Below are 24,034 nucleotides of genomic sequence, written 5' to 3'. Positions count from 1 at the left end.
CTAGCAATACTAGAATACTCTTTGCAAACGTTAAGTGTATTCAGGCATGTAAAAATACTTTCCTAGTCAAATAAGTATTTTGAAACAAATCCCTCTTGTTTTGAGAATCAGTGAGGTAGCAAAACAATTCCCTTGGTCTCAATAAAAACTTTCAAAAACATGTCCTTGTATGTAAACTTTTTCAGTCAAACGTATTCATAGGCTTCCCTGATGTCAAAGCACCTGGTATTTTTAGCAAGTTCCCCCACCAGAGAAAGCCGTGTCCCCCTCCAATGTTTGTTTTGTTTACAAACATTGTTGAGGAATCGTGCCCTTTCTCACACCAGCTTGTTCTTGGTGGAAGATCTTTAGGTCCCAGGGTTGTCTCTGAACCCTTCTTCTGGGCAGGATTCAAATTGGCAATTTACTGGATATCTGTGAAGACGGGGCCTGCATTTGGGCAACGTTTCACAATCCTACCCTTAAGTTCCTGCAGAAGTGGTGGGTGGACGCCATCTGGTTCAAGGGATTTATTTACATTTAGTTTGTTATTTAGGCCTGGAACATCCCACGGGCTTAGCACTATTTCATTTAATAACTCTGACCTATCTCCTACAAAAGTCACTTTCAGAGTGGGAATCTCTCCAAGCTTTTCTTCCATAAGATGAAAGCAAAGGATTCTGAGACCAGCTGCTACTCTGGTTTAGAGTCATCAGCTGTCCCACAACTCCTCTGCCAGTTCCCTTTTTATGTATTTAAAGGAACTGTGGTTATTAGTCTTAGAGTTCCCTGCGCGGGGCTTCTCAACATCACTTCTGAGCCATCTGTGGGGTCCCATGCTCTCCTAGACTCTCAAAGATGCTGCTTTTCCTGAGGGGACGCTTTAGGCTGCAGGTGACCAGGCATTTGCTCAAGTGCCTGTTCTCTCTGACTTACATAAAATAATGTATCTAGGAAATTATTACCTCCATAATAATGGAGGAGGGGGAGGGGGAGGAAGAACCTTGCCCATGAGCAGGTACCACGTAAACCAAGCTCACGTGCCCCAGGAAGTGCCTGTCCAGGCCCTGAGGGAGAGGCATCAGAGCATAATCCATGCCTGGAGCACAGGTTCCAGGTTTCTACACTTACTCCCTGGGTGATCTTGGCCTAGTCAATCTCTCCGTGACTCAGTTTCCCCATTTGTGAAATGGGGGTAGTAATTACAGCTTATCTTGTAAGTGGGACTGTTGCAATGAATTAACATAGAGAGACATTTAGGATAGTGCCTGGTGCATTAAAAGTACTAAGAATTAGTTATTATTAGATTGAACCTTATTAAATTGCCAATACTTGATTATTTTGACCTATAAAAATAATTTCATAAGATGCAACCTAACATTATCACCATTATTCTATTACGCCAGCCCAGGCTGAGGGCCAGAATTACGGAGGTCCCCTCTACCATGAAAGAGCCTTGGTGCAGCTCTGCTGGAAGCTCTCATTTGAAGCAGCCTATGGCCCAGAGGACGGGGCCATTCTACCCCTACAGCACCTGTGCACGGACACGCCTGAGGTTCCCTTGCTCAGAGGTCTCAGGAAGGAAACTTCTTTTTTTGTTGTTGTTGGCCGTGCTGCGATGTGGGATCCTAGTTCCCTGACCAGGGATCAAACCCGTGCTCCCTGCAGTGGAAGTGCAGAGTCCCAACCACTGGACCACCAGGGAAGTCCCAGAAGCCTCTTAAAGTGAGCCTCCTGTGTCAGTTTTTGGTCCCCTCTCCCAGGCAGACCCCAGACAATCGCCCAGCTAGGGAGAGGCAGATGCCTTTCTTCTGGGAACTCTCACCACAGCTGGGGCACCGCCCTTTGCCCCTGCACCCTCTGAACACATCCTCTCCAGCCCCGTTTGGTCATCCAGCTTGGTTTCACCCAGGATTAGCCTAGCACGGTTTACTCAGAGACTTGGGTTTCTAAAGCTGTCTTCTCTTCACTGCTCCCTGGACTCAGAGTACATTGCAGGAAGTAATATTAGTGCTAATAAGCTCACTGTTTTGAGGGCCATATGCAAAGTACACCAACAGCTTCACATGTAATGATTTGTATAATCCTCATAATAGTCCTAGGAGGTAAGTACTCTCATCCCCATTTTACAGGGAAGAAAACTGAGGCATAGAGGGCCAATTTACTTACTTAAGGTTGCACACCTAGAAAAATGGCAGAGCTAGGATTTGACCCCAAGCAGACTGGCCCCAGAGATGGTGGCTTAACCACTGTACTATTCTGCATAGTCCCCAACTTTAGAAGGAGGGTTCCTGCTTCACCCTATACCCTCAGCTGGCTCCCCTTCTCTGCTCTTTAAGGGTGATACATCGCCGGTCTGCTGGAACTGCCACAACTCTGTTATATGTGCGGCTACTTCACCTGGTTTTTCTTCGAGTCACTCAGCTTTTAGCCCTAAAAACTTCTGTCCCCCAGGCTAGGCCTGTCTGGCTCTCTGGGATACCTGTATTCACTGACAGAGCTTCCTCTGCAGTGATTTAATTGCAGGCAGCCCTTTAGCAGTTAGGATGTATGGGCCTTCTTTCTCTACAGAGGTCACAGAACAGCATCTCACAACCCCACACAACGCTCTTCTGCCCTTGTTCCTCACACCCGTGCCATGCTTCTGTCTCCTAAGGGACACTGCTCATCTATCCTAACACAGCCAGGTGCAGTTTTTCTTTTATTATTCATAGAATTATAGAACTACGGAGTTGGGAGGAACTTTAATCACCCATTCTGTTTTGTCTAAAGGAAAGAGGGGAGACTCCTCTATGAGTAGGACTAGCTGAGGTGCTAATAAGCTGACAAAAAGTCCACTGTCATTCTGTGGATTAGTGCAGAAAGACCTCAGGTCCATCAGATAATCGAATATGCTACCCAGCATAGAATACTTCCATGTCTACCAGAGTTTTAAAGTCACAGACTATTGTCCTGTACTCTATCGATATTGTGAATGGCTAAAAGGCATTCCAGGAATCATGTCCACCTCCCTGAGCTAATCTCGGAAGCACTTTTATCACATATGACAAGGCCCTCTGAGCCTGGCTCATGATAACCAAATTAGACTTCGTGCTCTCGATATCCTGCCCCACCTCAACCACATTACCAAAACTGACAGCTCGCCCAGCACGTGGCCAGTCCGGGCCCTTGTCCTCATTTATCCTAGGGCATCACACATGCTGCTGGTTGGCAGAAGCTGTGGCTCTTTATCCGCTGCCTGCAGCCTCGGCCCCATGGCTACCACCTACTCACAGAAGCCCACTCTTTCCTTTTTTCTTCCAAAGCCCTTCCTTGGGCAAATTGGGTCCTGTCTTTCCATTTATCTGCTGAACAGGCTTCTGTGCTTTAACCACCTAACACCAATTATAGAGTGGGACTTCCCCGGGGGTCACTTGGAGATGCTGCTGTTCTTGAGAACACCTATGGTATCAGTTAGAACTTAGAAAAACATTCAACCTCCTCTGGCTTTTCCCCCTCCCATTTTTAAAAGGAATATCTACCCATTAAAACAAAAACAACCGGGCTTCCCTGGTGGCGCAGTGGTTGAGAGTCTGCCTGCCGATGCAGGGGACATGGGTTCGTGCCCCGGTCCGGGAAGATCCCACATGCCGTGGAGCAGCTGGGCCCGTGAGCCATGGCCGCTGAGCCTGCACGTCCGCAGCCTGTGCTCCGCAACGGGAGAGGCCACAACAGTGAGAGGCCCGCGTACCGAAAAAAAACAAAAAAACAAAAACAACCCCCAAATCCCTCAGTTCAGCAACATACAAAGCAGAAAAACAAAAGCCCACTGCCACCCCCAGAGATTACGACCATGAACTGCCCTCAGGCCTCTCTCTCTGCAGATGACAGAGCCTGGCAACCTGTCTCCTCAATCCCCACTCCCCGTCCCCCTGTCCTGGGCCCCCTGCAGCAGCTGCCTGGCTTCCGCCACCTCTTCAGTCTTCTTCACATCCCCCCCTCGGGTTCCAGGACGCTGGGCTCCCACTGGTCACCTCCCTGCCTCCTGGCCTGTCTGCCTCGCCTCCCTGACCTCTTGCGTAGGAGGGTGCAGGGCTCAGGCCTGGCCCTCTCCTCTCCTCTGTCCACTCCCACCTCCTTCGGATCTCATGCAAGGCGCTGGCTTTAAAGACCATCTAGCCAAAGGCTCCTAAACATACACGTCCAGCCAGATTGCTCTCTCTTTCGACTCCAGACCCCTAAGGTTTATCTCCCTATTCTACCTCTCCATTCAGATGTCTAACGGCATTAAGAATCCGACACGCCCAAAGCCGGACTCCTGATCTTCCTCCGTAAACGTGCTCCTCCTACAGCTTCTCACAAACTGTAAAGCCACCCTGACTCATCCCTTTGTCATACTCGACACACAATTCCTCAGGAATTCCCATTGGCTCTACTCCTGTTGGCTCTATATCCAAGCTCAGGCCGCTTGTCACACCTCCACTCCACCATCCAGGTCCAAGCCACTCTCGTGTGTTACCTGGAGGACTTACACTAGCCTCCTGGGTGGTCTCCCTGCTTCCAGCCTTGCCCGCACCTGCAGTCCACACCAGAGTGAACCTCTGAAACCGTAAGTCAGATCATGTCCCTCCTCTGCTCAAGACCCTCTTCCACTCAGAGTAAAAGCCAAAGTCCTTACTCTGGCTACAAAGTCCTCCATGATCTGGGTCCCTTGTGACTTCTCTGGCCTCACTTCTTCCTACTCTTCCCTTGGGCCACTCTGCTCCAGGCCACACTGGCCACCATCATGGTTCCACCAACAGCCCAGGCACATTGTGACCCCATGGCCTCTGCAAGCCTGTTCCTCCTGCCTGGACGCTCTCCCCGCAGATCCCCAGATGTCCACATGGCTCGCTCCCTCACCTTCTCCCAGCCTTTGCTCAAATGTCACCTTCTAAGTGAGCCTATCCTGACTACTTTGAAATTGCAACCTGTCCCTCCCCTACCACCTAATAATCCCTATATCCTACTCTACCTTTAAAAAAATTATATTTCTTATCTCCTTCTAACATTCATTTTAATTTACTATGTACTAGGCTTTTGTTCACTTTCTCTCCCCAAGCTCTACAAGAGCAGAGTTCTCTGTTCAACTTTCTCTATGTCCTACTCCCTCAGTGGTGCCTAGTATGTTGCAGGCATTCAACCAGTGCTGGTCAGCAAATGACTGAAAGGTCTCTTAGACCCGCCCAGCTGCTCTGCAGCCTTTCTGGCACTAAGACCCTTTCACACTGAAGAACTCTGGGCCCCAGTGCCTTCCTGCCGACTGGGAAGGGCACCCTCTTGTGAGCATCCTTTCTCCTTTGCTCTTTCCAGCCAGGTACCTGCTGTGGTAGCTTCTATGCGCACAGCCCCCCTAGCGGGATGACTCCCATTCTGACGCTCATTCCCCATGCGGCCTGAGCTCCAGGCCACTCACCTGAAAGTCCTCCTCATCCAAGATCTCTTTCCTCCACTTGATCAAGAAGGCCGCACACACGTAGAGATGAAAGTGCGAGAACCCTTCGGGTTCAGACTGGGAAGGGAAAAAACAGTTAGGTCTCCAAGCCCTCTCAGAGCCACTCCTTCTGCAAGGTGGGAAAGCAGAACAGCACCCCTTTAATGGCTGGGTGAGCAGAGGCCTGAAAAGATTTAGCAGAGGCCCTGCCCATGAGGCTAAGGCAGACACAGAGGTAGAAAGGAGGTGGCGGGAACTTCCGAGCAGCTATACTACACACCCGGCAGGGAGCTGGGTGCCTCAGGGACAGCCTGGCATGGAGAGGGCAGGGGTCTCCTCATACCTGGTATGTGTCCCACAGGCGGATGGTGCAGCGAAGGGGAAGCTCCCGCATAAGCAGGTTGTTCATCCAACGAAAGGCAAACTGTAGGTATTCGACCTCGTACCTCCTGAAGTGATTATGTACCTGCTCTGAAACAGAAAGTGTCATTGGCCCCCTGAGAGGAACCTAGGGGACTTGACCCTGAAAGAGTCACATGAGCCAAAAAGGTGGTTTCCATTTCTTTTCAGCCACTCTCCCTGGAGAAGCCAGACACAGAGGGGCCAGACGGGCATCTGACCATCCTTTACGTTTGATTCCACCACCTCACAGCAACTCTGCATGGTTACGACTCAGCCCTGCATGTAGCAGAACTATTTGAACACCCCATAGTGATATTCTAGGGACCTTTCTTCCTTCGCACGGCTGCTCGAGCCATAGAGCAGGAGACGTAAGGCTCACTTGGCTGCTTGACCTTGGTACTCATCAGAGAAGAACCCAGAATGGAAAAGAACGGTGCGGGTCACCTTGGCCATCCTCCCACCAGTGAGGATTCCTCTTCAGCCTCCCTGACAGATGGCAGCCAGCAGGAACTTAAACCGCCAGTGAAAGATGTTCACCGACTCCACTCAAGGGCAGCCTCGCCCACTGATGATTAAGTGATTCACCAGGAAGTGCCTCGTCGACACCAGCAGACACTAGCTCCCTCCCCACTCCCGCCCCTTGGTGTTGGTGTAGTATTCTGGAACGACCCAGACAAGCCTGACCCCGTTCTACATGACAGCCCCTCGGATGCTGCTTGACAGGATTAAAAAAAAATCACTATCCTCCTCAGTTTCCTAATCTATAAATGGAGATAATCATCCAGACCTCAAAGCCTGGGGGAGAATAAAATGAGAAAATAAACGTGCTTACAATAGCACCTGCATGGGGTAAGTACTTAATACAATTTTTGAAAGAGTAACGATCAACGATGGTTATTTCTGGGGAGTAGAATTTAAGGAAGGGGGAGGATTTTTACTTTTTATTCTGTGTTTTTCTCAAGTGTCTAAATTTTTGTAATGAGTAAGTATTACTTCTATAATTCAAAGCATAAAGATATATACATTTAAAAATCCACCATCCTAAAGTACTGTGCCTGTATTTTTCAGGTATTTTTGAGGGCTGGAAAAAGGAAAAAAAAAAAAAAAAAAAGACAGGCCAGGAAGTGGCAAAAACCACAGCTCCGACCCTCTGGAACCTGGCCCTTGTCAGACAGCTTAGCACAGGCCCTGTACCAGGATCCAAGTGAGGGATGCAAGAGAGCTGGATGTGGGCCCCATCATGGAGCTAACAGCTGGGCCAGGGCAATAATGCAAAGAGGCTAAAAGTATCCCACATACGATGCACAGGATAAAAATAGTAAATTATCAAACATGCTGGGAAGACTGAAATCCTAAGTCATAAAAGGAAGCTGGAGTGAATGGAACAAATCAGAGAAGGTTTTCATGGAAAGAGAACCTGGGAAAGGAGAAAGATACACAATCTCTATACTGGGGAAGGGAATGCTTTGGTGAAGCAGAAAAATCCATGACAGAAAACCAGACAATGGGATTTAACAGTTGTGTAGTAATTGGTGGAATTAATTGGTGCTAGAGATTCCTCTTAACAGAAGACCTCGCTGTCAGACCTGTACGTGACAGTAATTCCGACTTCTCTCCCTGGGCCTCAGTTTCCTCATCGGTCAACAGCAGGGCTTCCCGAGTTGCCTTCAGTTCTAACACTCCATGACTGCATGCCAGAGCCGAGGACTTACTGTAGGGCTCCTGTTTCTCAAAGACATTCTGCAACAGGAAGCCACGACTCATATTCCCCACCCAGACAGGTCACAGGGAGCTATGGGACGTCCTGTTGGGGTATCAGCCAGACCTGGGAACCCGGCATGGAGCCCAGGAGTCCTGAGTCACATCGCAGCATGAAGGACAAGGTCAGACTACCTCTGACTTGATGCTAAAAGCAATGGAGAGCACAGGAGGTTTCAGAGCAAAAGAGGGACATGACCAGAACAGTGCTTTGGAAAGATGCAGGTGTGTGATAGATGGTGTGGAAGAGCAAAGAGTATGGAGAAGGCAAGTCCTTCTAGGAGGAAGTTGCAAAAACCCAAGCAAGGGTGGACCAGAGCTGTGGCTATGGACATCGAGAAGAAAGAGGGAATTTGAGGAGAGATGCTGAAGGAGGACTGACAGACCTCAGTGGTAGAAAATTAAGGAGAGAAAAGAACTTGACATAACAGCAGAGTTCTCACCTCACCTTCCGGTTGAGATGTGGAAGGATGCCAGCGCCGCCAACAGCACAGAGTGAATTGAAAAGGGTCGTGGCTAGGAAGGGGGCTGAGTTATGCCCACAAGCATAACAGGCTTGTGTCAGAATCCCACTGTGCTATCGCTAGAGAATTCTTCCTCTGAACCTACCATCAATCCGACTGACAAGCTCTTCTAGTGCCTTGACCTTCTTCTGGATCCCTGGTTGTGCAAAGGTGTAGTTATCCTGCGAACAACATAGGACTCAGGATGAACAGGGATACCAAACAGTCGTGCCGCCATCCCTCAAATTCACTGAAATACATTTATAAAACACAAGCTGTTTTTCCGAAGCTGGTGCCAGTGTTTTGGGGAACAAAGGAATCTCATAGAACAGCAGAGTGTGAGGAAAGCCTAAAAGAGCCCTGTGCTGTGGAGGCAAACAGCACGGCCGGGGAGCACAGAGGAAAGGAGGGGCACAGTCTGATGACAAGGGCAGGGCAACACGGAGACCTCCTTAGGCTCCAGGGGACACTAGACGATTGCCTTTTGAAAGCTGTAAAGCTAATGAACGAGGTAAAGATGGATGGACCAAAAAGGGGAGGAGCCATGCTGGGTGGGGGGCCCTGTCTGATGCAGAAGAGCAACAAGGAACCCAAAGGGCTGCAGGGAGCCCCAACCCAGGTGTCCCACAAGGGCAGAACCACTCACCTGTATCCCATCCAGCAGTTTGCTCATGCACCAAAAGCTGTCGGCTTCTATGCTTCGCAGCATGTCCTGAGACAAATTGGTCACGTCAAAGTTCTCCACGTCCTCTTCTGTAAAACAAGAGGTGAAGAAAGTCCAGAGGTCTTCTCCAAAAAATGGAGAGAGAAAGACAGAGTCTAGTATCTTCAACGGGGTTCTTAAGGCCAGGAGAGAGCCAGGCTAACACGATGCCAAGGAACAGGGGCCTGCCCTCCCCGTCCCCTTGTCAGGTGGGCAAACATGTCCCAGGAAGGCTCTTGAGGATCTCCTTACAACGCTGAACAGGCCATTTCTCACACCAGTTTTGCTGGGTCCAACACATCTTCCTCTTCCACTGCATTTGTTCATTTAGTTTGAGGAAAAAAAATACTTCAGGCCTCCTGTTCAAAGAGCTGTATCCAGGGGCTTCCCTGGTGGTGCAGTGGCTAAGAGTTCACCTGCCAATGCAGGGGACACAGGTTCGAGCTTTGGTCTGGGAAGATCCCACATGCCGCGGAGCAACTAAGCCCGTGCACCACAACTGCTGAGCCTGTGCTCTAGAGCCCATGGGTCACAACTACTGAGCCCGCGTGCCACCACTACTGAAGCCCATGCACCTAGAGCCTGTGCTCCGCAACAAGAGAAGCCACCACAATGAGAAGCCCGCACACCACAATGAAGAATAGCCCCCGCTCACCGCAACCAGAGAAAAGGCCATGCGCAGCAACGAAGACCCAACACAGCCAAAAATAAAATAAATAAAATAAAAATAAATGAATTTTTAAAAAGAGCTATATCCAGCCCCCTGGAAATGGTCTGGAAAAATTCTTTGATTTCAGAAATTCACTGAACTGTCTAGCACACTCACACTTACAGGTAGTGGAAAAAGGTGGGATCAGGTAGCCCCAATAGTTCATTTTAAAGATGGGATCCCCCAGTTCTGACAAGGCAGACCCATGGTCTCACCACTCAGAAGTGAAGATGAGTGTGTGAAGGAAGATGGCCCAAACCCGTGAAAGCTCCCAAGATTTAATCTCACCAATCTGGAAGTTATCAAGATGGGCTCTGCAAAACCTCAATCCTATAGGATATTCAAGAAAAAAGGTTCCACAGACAAATATGGTTGAGAAATGCTGCATTATATATCCTCGTCTTGGAGGTTCACGAAGATCATAGCATACAAAAGGATTTGAGAAGTTATTAGACATTCTGCATTAAGTAAATCTCCTCAACCTTGCTCACCCAGCATTTCCCCAGCTTCTTTAGCCATGGGACCTCTTTGAAAGACGATCGCCTATTAGCTTCTCATGGAAACCCCACACTAAATGCCAAGAGTGAGAGGTTGTCTATCTGGTCTGAGATACAAGCGGGGAGAACATAAGAGTCTTCTAGAAGAAGGAAGAGGCCATGTGATGTTTCCTTCCAGCCAGAGAGAAGTGGACAAGACAGGCCACCTCAACCTACAGGTCCCTGCATGCCTGTCAGAGGCCACACATGGAAATGTTCAGGCCCTTGAGTTCTGTGCCAAACGCAGCTTATCTCCTTGGAGCCCTGTTTTGAAAACAGGGTGTTCACTGCAGTCCCTGGTGCTGCAGAGAGACACAGGCATATGATGAAATGTATTCTCTTTCATTTATGAGAATTATTACTCTATTTAGACCTACATCTGGACCTTCTTGGGGAAATGTTTAACAACTCTCAGATTCTCATCCTGTATAAACAGCGCTTTTCTAATGGACATCAAGGGCTGTAAAAACCCTTTTGGGGAGGGCGGGGTGCTTTGTCAGAAAAGCTATGACCCTGGGAACACTGTAAAAGTCCATAGTTAATACAAGTGTCAACAACAGTGCCTGGCACACAGTAGGCACAATATAGTTTATTTTAGATGAAGTTTACTAGGAATTTGTAATGACATGGGAAAGCATGTCACAGCATTGAGGGAAAGGAGTAAAGTACAAAATTATTTATGGTTTACTCTCAACTACTGCACATACAATATTTATGTGTTTGTATAATCACAGAGGAAAGACAAAGTATATCACAAAGGTTTACAGTGCTTATTCCCAAGGTGGTAGGGATAAAGAATTTTTATTTTCTTTAAGCCTTACTATCCAAAATTTCTACAATAAGCATAATTTTTATAGTCAGGAAAAAATGCACATGATTTTAGAAAAAAGGGGCTACCATTGACTATATCTGCCTTTCACCATCAAAAAAGAACAAACAAGATATTGTAAAACAACACTAAGCCTGAAGAAATGAAGACTTCAGATAATATATAAAGGTCCGTTTAAGAAGCCACGCAAAAAAAAATCCTTCCAAAAATACCATCTTTCTATTTTTCTAACTTAAACACTTATTGTATAGTGGGGGCTTGTGTGTGTGTGGGGAGGTGGCCATATATATACTATTAATTTAATTAAGTGATACTGGGCTCTAAGACCCAGCTCAGAAACTTCCTTTTTCTTGTTGCTTCATCTTACATTTCTAAGATCCTTCCGTGTTGCTGTACAGACCTCTAGTTCACTGCCCCACACAGAGCACCACCCCCTTACATATCCGTTCCCCCCATGGATGGATACCCAGGTGCCTCCAACTCCCACTACCGCGAACAATGGCCAGAGGAACCATATGAGAACCACTCTGGGCCACAGGTTCAAGTGACCTAACCTCTGGTACCACCAGACCACTCTCTAGGACCAGACCCCCAGCAGTGCACTAGGGAAGTGTGTGTTTTCCTTTTTAGTGAGTGAGACTGATCACACCAACCGTCCAAGGCAGTAGTTCCCTCTTTATGAAAATAGGGTTGTGGAACTTCCCTGGTGGTGCAGTGGTTAAGAATCCGCCTGCCAATGCAGGGGTCAGGGTTCAATCCTTGGTCCGGGAAGATTCCACATGCTGTGGAGCAACTAAGCCCATGCGCCACAACTACTGAGCCTGCTCTCTAGAGCCTGTGAGCCACAACTACTGAGCCCATGAGCCACAACTACTGAGCCCGCATGCCACAACTACTGAAGCCCGCGCGCCTAGAGCCCGTGCTCCGCAACAAGAGAAGCCACTGCAATGAGAAGTCCGCACGCGGCCACGAAGAGTAGCCCCCGCTTGCTGCAACTAGAGAAAGCCCGTGTGCAGCAATGAAGACCCAACACAGCCAAAAATAAAAAAAATAAAAATAAATTTATTAAAGAAAAAGAAAATAGGGTTGTAAGAAAAAAATGAAACCCACAAGGAAGGCTCAAGACAAAACCACCCCCACTATTCATACACATTTCCCAAAAGAAAATCCAGAGTGCCACAATAATTTGAAGGGTCTTTTCCTACCTGGGCATTCTACCATTCCAGAACATTGCAGCGGAATGTCACTGGGAATGGAAACCACACACAGCAGAGTAACAAGGGAGAAAGAGCCTGGGTCCCCAAGTAGACCAGGGAGCACAGCTGCCACATCAGCCCTGGTGACCTGTGGCTTTTCTGTCAGACAGAAGAGCACGTGGCTAAGAGCACAGACTCTGGAGCCAGACTGTGTGGCTCAAATCCTGGCTCTGTCACTCACGAGCTACGTGGCTTTAAGCTAGTGACTTTACCTTCCATGCCTCAACGCCTCATCTGTTAAGGTGGTAACATCCTACCAATGTCAATGCACATTGTAAGGATTAAACAAGTCAATACACGAAAAGTGTTAACAATGCCTGTCATAAAATAAGCATTATGCAAATGTTAGCTAGTATTATTGCTATTATATGAGGAACAAATAAACTTCTACCTTGTTTAACCCACTGTTATTTTAGATCTCTGTTATTCGCAGCCAAACCTAACCTAATTCCAAACGTACCTAAAAAATAAAAGTCAATTTTCAAAGCTTTCCATTTCCACCTTCTGGTCTCAAGGAAGAAAACTGAACATGAGGTTTAAGTTGGTAAGATACAGCTCTCAGTAACTGTGCCAGTTCCAAACCTTTAGCTGTCCAGGGGGAAAAGGAACCAGACAGGATGCTGAACCCTCTCTTGGGGCCTCGAGTTGGGGGTTGTTGTTTCCCCATGTTCTGCCCTTACGCCTGGCCTGCGCGTTAGCCCGTGGCTTTCACAGTCAGCGGGAGAGCTCACCAGCATTTCAGAGAGTGGGAGGAGAGTTTAGTTCTGGCTGCTGAGAGGATAAAATTCACACATTCAGTCAAAAACTGTGAGCTGAGTGCACCATCAAAAAGCAGCAGAGAAAGGGAGGCCCAAATGCTCTCTGAAGGGCTTCATTCAGCATAAACAGTCTGTTCAGAAGGATCATTAAACGTCCCACTTGAGAAAATTCAACATATAATTGAAGCTGGAACGGGAAACCATGCCAGCAACACAGTCTCCAATGAGGGCAGCGTCTCTGGTTGTCATTATGCAGCGTTCAGCCGCCAGGACTCAGACGGGAGGGAATGAGATTTTAAGGGATATTTTATGGCTGTTTTAAGACGCAAAGCATCCAAAAAGAGGAAACCCAAAAGTTCTTTATAAAAATCAAATTGCCCATTCCGGGCTTGACGAGAACATGCTGTCAAGCCCAGCATTATTAGCTGATAAAATGTCCCACCTGAGTGGTAGCCCCAGTCAAGTATTTATTTTTCTGAGAACTCCAGATCTCGGGCCTAAAATCAGCCTCACCTATGCCTCAAACACTCCCCTACGGCTTCGGGAAGAACGGTTTTTGCTTAAACTGACAAGAGTTAACTTGTCCATTAACTGCTTTAGGCATTTCCCAGGAACCATCTGTGATCGCAAGGCAATTTCTAGATTTTGTCATCTGTTGGGTCAGAATTAATCAGCCTGACTGGCAGGCATGAGAGGATTCAAGGCATCAGACTACAGACGGCCCTCTATTTTCCAAAGCCTCTGGCTTACCTGATGCCTCTCTTTTTTTTTTTTTTAAACTGGACTCACAAGAATACCTTACATAATATTTTCTGATCACAAAAGTAAACTGATTGAGAAAAGAAAAAAAAAATCTTTTCAGCTATACATCTAAAGAACTTCATAAAATAAGAGTTAAACATTTCATCCAGAAAAACACAGTTTGGGGCTTCCCTGGTGGCGCAGTGATTAAGAATCTGCCTGCCAATGCATGGGACATGGGTTTGAGCCCTGGTCCGGGAAGATCCCACATGCCGTGGAGCAATTAAGCCCGTGCGCCACAGCTGCTGAGCCTGTGTTCTAGAGCCCGTGAGCCACAACTACTGAGCCTGCACGCCACAACTACTGAAGCCCGTGCGCCTAGAGCCCGTGCTCTGCAACAGGAGAAGCCACCGCAATGAGAAGCCCGCGCACCGCCACGAAGAGTAGCCCCCACTCACCGCAACTAGAAGAAAGCCTGTGCAGCAGCGAAGACCCAACGCAGCCAAAAATAAAAAGTTAAAAATATTTATATATTAAAAAAAAGAAAAAGAAACACAGTTTTAAGAAAGTGTCAAGGAATTCATCTGGTCACCTGTATGTAATAATTTTTAAGTGGTTCAAGTGCTATAGAAACTTATTGTTGGGTGTTACTCATCTGGTATTTTCAGTCAAGTATTTGATAGCAGCAGCTGAGACAAGGCCACCACAGCTGAGCATGTACAAAGCAGAGGGGCCCCGGGACTTCCCTGCTGGTGCAGTGGTTAAGAATCCACCTGCCAATGCAGGGGACGTGGGTTCAATCGCTGGTCCAGGAAGATCCCACATGCCGTGGAGCAACTAAGCCCATGCACCACTACTACTGAGCCTGCACTCTAGAGCCTGCAAGCCACAACTACTGAGCCCACGTGCCACAACTACTGAGGCCCACATGCCTAGAGCCCGTGCTCCGCAACGAGAAGCCACCGCAATGAGAAGCCACCGCAATGAGAAGCCCGCGCACCGCAAAGAAGAGTAGCCCCCGCTCGCCGCCAACTAGAGAAAGCCCGCGCAGCAGCGAAGACCCAACGCAGCCAAATAAATAAATAAATATTAAAAAAAAAAAAAAAAAGCAGAGGGGCCCCTTGGTTAAACCCAGAAAAGTCAAACCACCTAACAAAGAAAGGGCAGTGAGGACAGGGAGGAGGTTAGAGGAAAGACTTCTTCTGAGGTTCCTAAAGAGCAGAGACCCATGCCGGGCTTTTCTGCTTCATGAGGACCATATTCCAGACTGAGTGAGAGGAGACGTGCTGTTTCCAAGACACAGAGAAGCAGCTGACCATGGAGCCCTTCCCGACGCCGTGCCTGTCAATCAGGGCAGTGACTAAAAGGTAAATATTAACTCAAAATGATCTCTGGCTGTCCACTACTCAGCGTGGGGCAGCCCGGCTATAATTAATTTTAAAAACCAACATAGGGGCTTCCCTGGTGCGCAGTGGTTGAGAGTCCGCCTGCTGATGCAGGGGACACGGGTTCGTGCCCCGGTCTGGGAAGATCCCACATGCCGCGGAGCGGCTGGGCCCGTGAGCCATGGCCACTGAGCCGACGCGTCCTGAGCCTGTGCTCCGCAACGGGAGAGGCCACGGCAGTGAGAGGCCTGCGTACCGCAAAAAAAAAAAAAAACAAAAACATATCACTAAACTGTCTCTACTTTCCTGAGGTTCCTGGATTACTTTTACTTTTATTTAACAAACACAAGTGACTGCTGGCTATGACCTCAGATTACATGAACCTGAACTATATGAGTATTCAGGTTATGGGGCAAGGGAGGGGCCAGGTCCAGCACACACTTCACCTTCTAGGACCTGTCCAAAGACTACCCACGGAGCCAGGCAACATGTCACCAAGACACTGTGTATGTCAACAGGCTGTAGGGAGTCCAAGGTCCCCTGTGCCAATGTCAGCTGCCCAGAGGCTCCTCCTCTAGGCTCAAACATCTTGACTATGTTGGCTACCTCAATTTCTCCTCTGTTATAATTTCTCATTTTTGGGGGGGTCAGATGAGAGAGAGAGCAAGTGAGCATGCATGTGTCACTTGGTTTACCACCAGGGAGAGAGCAGGCCGGGTCCTACAGTGCCGGAGATGACAAGCTACAACTCGCCCCTGGAGAGCTTACCTCCTACAGGGGAGGAAATCCAGCACTGGACATCCCACCAAATGCTCACACTGCTCTCAACTGTCCACTGAAAGCAGCTCAGCTCAGCACTCTGACTGGGCGTCTCCATATACATGTCTGTTGCTGGAAAGAGTCTCATATGTCTCAACTATCACATATGAGGCTGCTGCATCTATGAAGACGGGGCCAGGAGGCACCTTGAAGAAAGGGGTAAAGTTCCAAACAGGGTGAGCGCTAAAAATTCAGCATCGGTCTCACTCCCAGTTCCCTCCAAACCAGTAGCATGAAAATGCAAAGTGATATCCTTACTCTATGATTCAATTTATATAAAGTTTAGAGACAGGCAAAACTAATCGAGGTGTTAGAAGTCAGTAAAATAGCTACCCTTGTGGGGGCGAGGGGAGGGCCTGGAAGGGAACACAAGGGAACTTCTGCAGTGCTGGAAATGTTCCACTTGGGTGCTGGTTATTTAGGGGAAATTTATTGAGCTGTGCATGTAATGACATATGTACTTAAAAAAGTGTATGTTATACTTCAATATGAAATTTACATTTTAAAAGGAATAAAAGGAACGTCCTCTTAAGACAATGAAAGACTACGGAAGTCTGTCCAGTTTCATCTTTGGCCTCCAAACCTTGCCAGGTGGGGAGGAACAGGATCGGCAGGGCAGAGTTGGGAGTGAGATGGACAACGAAGCCTCCCAGGATCTAAGAGCACGGAGCTGGAGTATAATCCACAGCAGCCCAGGAGCAAGACACGGCAACAGGGGCCACGGTACCTGGGCATGTGGGGAGTTATTAACAACAACTCCTTTCCTCTGAAAATCTGGGTGCTAACTACCAAAAATTAACTGCACGGTTCACCCCCTCTCCTCCTTCAGGACTTTGCTCAAACATCGTCTTCTCAGTGTGACCCCGGCTCACTACCCTGATTAAAACCTGCTCCTGTTCCCACTCTTGCCAACAGGGCACAACTGTGTCCTTCTTTCCTCCTCTGTTCTCCTGCGTAGCACTTATCTCGGTCAAGGTGACAAATACCTTACTGATTTTTCTATTTATTGTCAGTTTCTGCTCATCAGAATTTACACTCAGTGGAAGAGATTTAGTTTTACATATAATTTACATACATTAGACTACACATAAACTCACAGTTCTATTTTGACACATGTATACATCCGTGTAGAAAAGTCCCCCAGGGCTTCCCTGGTGGAGCAGTGGTTGAGAGTCCACCTGCCGATGCAGGGGACATGGGTTCGTGCCCCGGTCCGGGAAGATCCCACATGCCGCGGAGCGGCTGGGCCTGTGAGCCATGGCTGCTGAGCCTGCGCGTCTGGAGCCTGTGCTCCACAACGGGAGAGGCCACAACAGTGAGAGGCCCGCGTACCGGGAAAAAAAAAAAAAAAGTGCCCCAGTCCAAAGAGAGAACATTTCCATCACCCTATAAAGTCTCTTCTTGCCTCTTCCTAATCAATGTCCCACCAAGAGTCGACCATCGTTCTGATTTCTATCACTGTAGATTATTTATGAACTCCATGTAAATGGAATCATACATACAATGTGTACTTTTTCGGTATCTGGCTTCTTTTGTTCAACATAATGGTTTTTGAGATGATTTCTTCCATGTTCTTGCTTTTATCAGTAGTTCATTCTTTTTTATGGCTGAGTAATATTCCACTGTGTGACTATCCATTCTCCTATTAACAGATATTTGGGTTGTTTCCAATTTTTGTCTATATTAATACAGTTGTTATGAATATTCCTATGCAGGCTTTGGGGGACTATACTCTTTCATTTTCCTTGTATAAATACCTAGAAGTGAAAGGCAGGGATTTTCGTCCACTTTGTTTATGGTCGTATCCCCAGTGCCTAGAGCAGCGCCTGGCACGGTGTAGTTCCTCAATAAGTATTTGCTGAATGAGTGATGGAACTCCATCTCCATCCCTTACAAGAAAGAGAACTTTTGACTATCTCAGCATAGTAGCAGAATACTGTAATTCACTGCCCTCCAGTGGCCAAGCCCAGCAAAGCTGCACTATTTCCTGAATATCTAGCAACGTTATGAAATTTTCATTCTTTCATTCATCTAGACATGTATGGAATGCCTATTTTGGACACCAAAATAAAAGCACTGGGAATATAAATATGTTTAAAATAGTCTCTGGCCTCAAAGAACCATACAGTCTGGTGGGAGAGAGTAGGAGGGAAACACACAATAATTGGTGTGGTAAAGTCCTACAAAGGGGAAATGCACAGGGTTATGGAAAGAGTACCACTGGGGTGGTGGGGGTAGGGAAGAAGTCTCAGGGCAGGCTTCCAGGAAGTAGGAGTGTCTTAAAGGATGCAGGACTAGCCCAGGGGATAAAGAGGTGGTACAGGACAAGGCTTTAGATTAAAACTGTCAATTTTGGATTTCTGAGTTTAAGAGGTGAGGCAGGAAGTAGAGCATACAGGGCCTTGCACAAGCTAGAGAATCTGGACTTTTTTTTTTTGGCTGTGCTGTGTGGCTTGCAGGATCTCAGTTCCCCGACCAGGGATTGAACCCGGGCCATGGCAGTGAAAGCCCAGAATCCTAACCACTAGGGCACCAAGGAACTCCTGAGAACGTGGACATTTTAACTGTAGGTGATAGGATGCTAGTGAAGGGTTTTAAGCAAAGGAGCTGCACCGACAAGTCTGTGTTTAAATGGTGTGAAAGATGGGAAGAAGGGGACAAAAACCAGAGATGGGAAAACACACTTGGCCATTTCAGCAATCCAGGGCTAAGCTAGGGTAGTCATAGGAGGAATAGAGGGGGAAGCAGATTCAAGAAATATTTAGGACATGAAATCATCAGAGCTCTGTAACTGACTGGATATGCAAGAATGAGAAAAAAGGGCTTCCCTGGTGGCGCAGTGGTTGAGAGTCTGCCTGCTAATGCGGGGGACACGGGTTTGAGCCCTGGTCTGGGAGGATCCCACATGCCGCGGAGCAACTGGGCCCGTGAGCCACAACTACTGAGCCTGCGCGTCTGGAGCCTGTGCTCCGCAAAAGGAGAGGCCGGGATAGTGAGAGGCCCGCGCACCGCAATGAGGAGTGGCTCCCGCTTGCCGCAACTAGAGAAAGCCCTCGCACAGAAACGAAGACCCAACACAGCAAAAATTAATTAATTAATTAATAAACTCCTACTCCCAACATCTCCTTTAAAAAAAAAAAAAAAGAATGAGAAAAAAGAATTACGAACAAGTCTTAGCATTTCTGACTTAAGTGACCGGAAATGCTGGCAACTGAGAGAAAAGGGTGGCTGGGTATGGAGAGAAGTTAGTCAAACACTGAGTCTGAGGAGCCTAGGGATAGCAAAGATTGTCACTATACATAAATAACTATAACCCACTCCTCCTTGGTGAAAGGACCCATAAGGGTACTGGCCACCTGGGATACAGACTGTGTTTTCCAGGCTCACTTGCAGATGGGAATGGCCATAAGACTAAGTTCAGACAAGAGAGATTCAAAACCAAGTGTCATGTACTTGGGAAGTGTCCTTCAACAGAAGGAGTATGTCTTTCTTCCTTTCCCCCTCCACACTGGCTGGAATATAGATGTGATGGCTAGAGCACAAGCAGCTATCTTGGATCATGAGTACAAAAACACATGCTGAGAATGGCAGGACGACAGAGAGAGGAGGCTGGATCCCTGATACCATGGAGCCCCAGACTACTTACCTCCTGACTTTTAATGCGAGAGAAGTAAGCTTTTCTCTCTTGCTTAAGGTATTGGTTCCCTGTCAGTGCAGACAAGCTAATCCTAACTGGTCACTTATGACATATCTAAGTGTAAATGTCACGCAGGGAACACGAGTCAGAGGTATGGGAAAGACTTCCCTTCTGGGAGTTCTACTGCTGTCCTGCTTCTAAGTAAAACCTGAAATGAAAATCCTGCTGTACTACTTCATGCGGAGGAGAAGGGGGAGAGTTATTTGACAGTGTTTCATTTTGTAACGAAAGAAATCACCAGGCACCACTCTTCTTCTGAAAACAGGACATGTCATGAGCCCCACTTTTCTATACAATTTCCTCATTTGCATCACTTAAACAGTTGCTGTTACGCAGCTTAATTTGGTGATGGCCACATCATCGATTACATTTGACCTTAATATGTTCCAAGCTAGATCAATAATGTCATCTAAGTCCAAAAGGTTTTGGAGATGAGAGTCTAAAGGCATTCCACCATCTCAGGGGTCACAGTCCAGAGACTGTATCTCCCCAGGGGTGACCCTCCAGCATTGTCACCTCTGGACCCAGACATAGCTGGCTTATCCACAGAGGACCCACTTCTATGTGAGCAGCTGGTTTCATCAGATAAACAGGCTACTGGGGGGCTAAGCCAGCTACAGAAAAATCCTCTAGCAACTCAGAGGAGAGTCACTGGTTCCCCCCGTTTTCAACTATTTTACAACAAACATGACACAAAGCATGAAGCCAGCTCAGGTACCAATTTATAAAAGTAATAAAGAAGAGACAGGGGAGGAGATAGGAGAGAGGCCAAACAGTGTTCTGGTGGCATGTGGATCCCACAGCTCTACTAGGACACGTCCTCCACGCTACAGCTCAGTAAGATGGGGCGGTGGGCTAAGGCTGCCTGATGATACCTGCCTGGGATGATGAGGGCAACTGCCTGGCCTGTTCCATGGGTGAAGGATACCTGAGGCCTCCTGTGGTAGGGAGAGTCATATCAGAGAGGTCATGACAACACACCTCTCACAGCAGCTGCCTTACTAGGATATGGCACTATTAGAGAAGGGAAGAAAAGCAGCATTATTACTCAGACAAGAGAACTATTCTTGAAGGCCACAAACAATGTTGAATCTATGTTCAGGAAAGGCCTTGAGGCTGGAGGGAAGTCTGTATGCCTTGTTTCTTTGAAGCTTAATTTATACCCAGCAACCGATGAACAGACAAATAAAATGTGGTATATTCATACAATGGAATATTTATTTGACCATGAAAAAGAATGACCATTTTTATGAAATGTCCAGAAAAGGCAAATCCACAGAGACAGAGAGTAGATTAATGGTTGCCTAGGAATAGGGGGGGTGCAAGGGCTTGGGGGTGATGGCTAAGGGGTACAGGGTTTCTTTTTGGGCTGATGAAAATATTCTAAAATTGACTGTGCCGATGGTTACACAATTCTATAAATATACTGAAAACCATTGAATTGTACACTTTAAATGGGTGAATTGTATGGTATATGAATGCCATCTCAACAAAGCTGCTATCAAAAAAAGAAAAAAATACCCCAACAAACTAATTTGTAAATTTACTGCACCTCCAATAAAAATTCAGAAGGGTTCCCTACATCCTGAATTTGGCAAGTTGATTCTAAAGTTGACCTGGAAGAAGAGCCAAGACAATTTTTACCAAAGGATGATGAAAGAGACTGGCCCTGAAATAATAATAAAACACACTACAAAGGTCAAAAATCCAAGCTGTTGGTACATGCATAGAAATGGAGATAAATGGAACAGAAATAAGTAAACCATATAAATAAAGAAATTTATATTATATTATGAAAAGGGATTTCACATGAGTGAAGAAAGGATGTACTATTTATAAATAGTGTTGAAAAAATGAACTATCCAGTTGGAACAGTAACTTTAAATCTCAGTCCCCACTGTACAGGAAAATAAATTACTAATGGAACTTAAAAAGCTAAATGTAAAATCAAAACCACAAACATATTAGAAGAAAACATGGAAGAATATTCTTATAATATTGGGGTGGGGAAAGACTTCCTAAGCAATATACCGAATCTAAAAACCATAAAGGAGGAGGTATTTCCTTCATGTCTTTCTCACACTTTGCAATGACTTGTTTAATTTTTTGTGAGCCCCTTAACCCCTGCACTAGATGGGAGGCTCCGTAAGGGCAGGGCCCACATCTGTTATCTTAGTCACTCTATCCTCTGGCACATAGGAGGAGCTCAATAAATACCTGTCGAATGGACAGATTTGACCACATAAAAATTAGGAAGTGCTACATTAGGAGACACAATAAACAAATTTGAAAAGACAAATGATGGTCTGGGAGAAAAAAAAAGAATTAGCTTGAACTATATAAAATTCCCATGGAGGGATGTGTCAAAAATCGTTGAATATTAGCAATTTCATGTGGTTTGACCTAATATTTTTAACACATAGCAGATGAAAAATGAATATATCTAATCCACATAAAGCTCTTACAAAACAAGACCAACAGTCCAATAGAAAAAACTGGATAGGACTTCCCTGGTGGCGCAATGGTTAAAACTCCGCCTGCCAATGCAGGGGACATGGGTTTGATCCCTGGTCTGGGAAGACCCCACATGCCACAGAGCGACTAAGCCCGTGCACCACAACTACTGAGCCTGCACTCTAGAGCCCACGAACTACAATTACTGAGCCCACGTGCCACAACTACCGAAGCCCACACGCCCTAGAGTCCAGGCGTGGCAACTGCTGAGCCCATGTGCTGCAACTACTGAAGTCTGTGCACCTAGAACCCGTGCTCCTCAACAAGAGAAGCCACCGCAATGAGAAGCCCACACACCGCAACGAAGAGTAGCCCCTGATCGCCGCAACTAGAGAAAGCCCGCGTGCAGCAACAAAGACCCAATGAAGCCAAAAATAAATAAATAAAGTTATTTTTAAAAAAACGATAAAACTGGATAGAAGAATTTTTTTTCTTTTAAGCCTACAGCACCCGGTATTCCCAGGCGGTCTCCCATCCAGGTACTAACCAGGCCCAACCCTGCTTAGCTTCCGAGATCAGACGAGATCGGACACGTTCAGGGTGGTATGGCCATAGACTGGATAAAAGATCTGAATAAGCAGATGACAAAAGAAAACAAATGCTAATACACAAAAGAAAAGATAAACCACCTCACTGATGAGCAAGTGGAAATAAAAATTGAAACACAAACCATGGTTTATTTGCCAAATTGGTGAAACACAGTTAGACTAAAATACCCAGTTTTGCTAAGGATGTGAAGAGTGCACCCAAACATTAGTGGCTGGAGTATAAACTGCTGTAAACCTTTTTACAGTGTAATTTTGGAGTGGTACCTATTTGGCATGCTTTTAGGACTAGTAATTTCCGTTCTATGGGCTCTCTTTCAGGGAAACATGTATTTTAACACGAATGCATAAGAAAATATGTACAAGGATATTCATTGAAATGTTCTTTATAATAGCTAAAAATTGTAGATTATTTAAATGTCCTATTATAAAAGAATTGTTTACTATAGTAAAATTTGATGAAAGTAATTGCTGAAAGTGATGAGGTAGATCCATATGTCCAAATTTGGAAAGCTGGCCAGATATCTGTAAATGAAAACAAGCAAGATAGAGAAAAGTATGGATAAGTTTGATCCCAGTTTTCTGGATACAACAAAGAAAAATAATATATGCAGCTGTATCCGCACACAGGAAAAGGACTGGAAAAATACACACCAAGAGGTCAATAGTAGTTATCTCTGGTGATGGGGGGGGTAGCGGTGAGATAATAAAAATTCTATATTGTTTTTATTTTTTTAAATAAATTTATTTGTTTATTTTTGGCTGCGTTGGGTCTTTGCTGCTATGCGCGGGCTTTCTCTAGTTGTGGCGAGTGAGGGCTGCTCTTTGTTGTGGTGTGCGGGCTTCTCAGTGCAGTGGCTTCTCTTCGTTGCGGAGCACAGGCTCTAGGCACGCGGGCTTCAGTAATTGTGGCATGCGGGTTCAGTAGTTGTGGCTCACGGGCTCTAGAGCGCAGGCTCAGTAGTTGTGGCACACAGGCTTAGCTGCTCCGCAGCATGTGGGATCTTCCCAGACCAGGGCTCGAACCCATGTCCCCTGCATTGGCGGGTGGATTCTTAACCACTGCGCCACCGGGGAAGTCCTTGATTTTTTAAAATGAGTATGTACCTCTACTGTATTTTTTTTTTTTTTTTTTTTAAGAAAAGGAGCAATAAGAAATGTGCTGCCTGCTTTGCAGCAGGGAATGGAGAAGAGGGAGCCACTAAGTTGAGATACCACCAATTCTTATAAAAAGCACAGGTATTTAGGTCAAAAGACCTAGGTTTGAGTTTGGGAAGCTCATTTAAAATAGATTGATACAGGGCTTCCCTGGTGGCACAGTGGTTGAGAGTCCGCCTGCCGATGCAGGGGACACGGGTTCGTGCCCCGGTCTGGGAAGATCCCACATGCTGTGGAGCGGCTGGGCCCGTGAGCCATGGCCGCTGAGCCTGCGCGTCCAGAGCCTGTGC

General features: G+C 46.7%; 1 protein-coding gene and 1 non-coding gene across 2 annotated transcripts in view; both read right to left on the bottom strand.

Moving 5' to 3' along the window:
- The window catches only part of TBC1D22B (TBC1 domain family member 22B), a 65,297-nt gene that overhangs the window by 7,186 nt on the left and 34,077 nt on the right, over positions 1–24,034 (bottom strand). Inside the window, exons 9-12 of the mRNA XM_004267656.4 lie at positions 8,741–8,847; positions 8,201–8,276; positions 5,775–5,902; positions 5,414–5,509 (exon numbers count right to left, since the gene is read on the bottom strand). Coding sequence (XP_004267704.1) covers positions 5,414–5,509; positions 5,775–5,902; positions 8,201–8,276; positions 8,741–8,847 — 407 coding nt within the window. The remainder of the gene's footprint in view (positions 1–5,413; positions 5,510–5,774; positions 5,903–8,200; positions 8,277–8,740; positions 8,848–24,034) is intronic.
- LOC117200649 (5S ribosomal RNA) lies at positions 22,480–22,598 on the bottom strand. Its single transcript, XR_004482269.1, has one exon. It is a non-coding gene; the product is annotated as a 5S ribosomal RNA (ribosomal RNA).

The sequence above is a fragment of the Orcinus orca genome, chromosome 10 (assembly GCF_937001465.1).
Source record: "Orcinus orca chromosome 10, mOrcOrc1.1, whole genome shotgun sequence".
Lineage (NCBI taxonomy): Eukaryota > Metazoa > Chordata > Mammalia > Artiodactyla > Delphinidae > Orcinus > Orcinus orca.
This window is presented reverse-complemented; position numbering and strand designations above follow the sequence as displayed.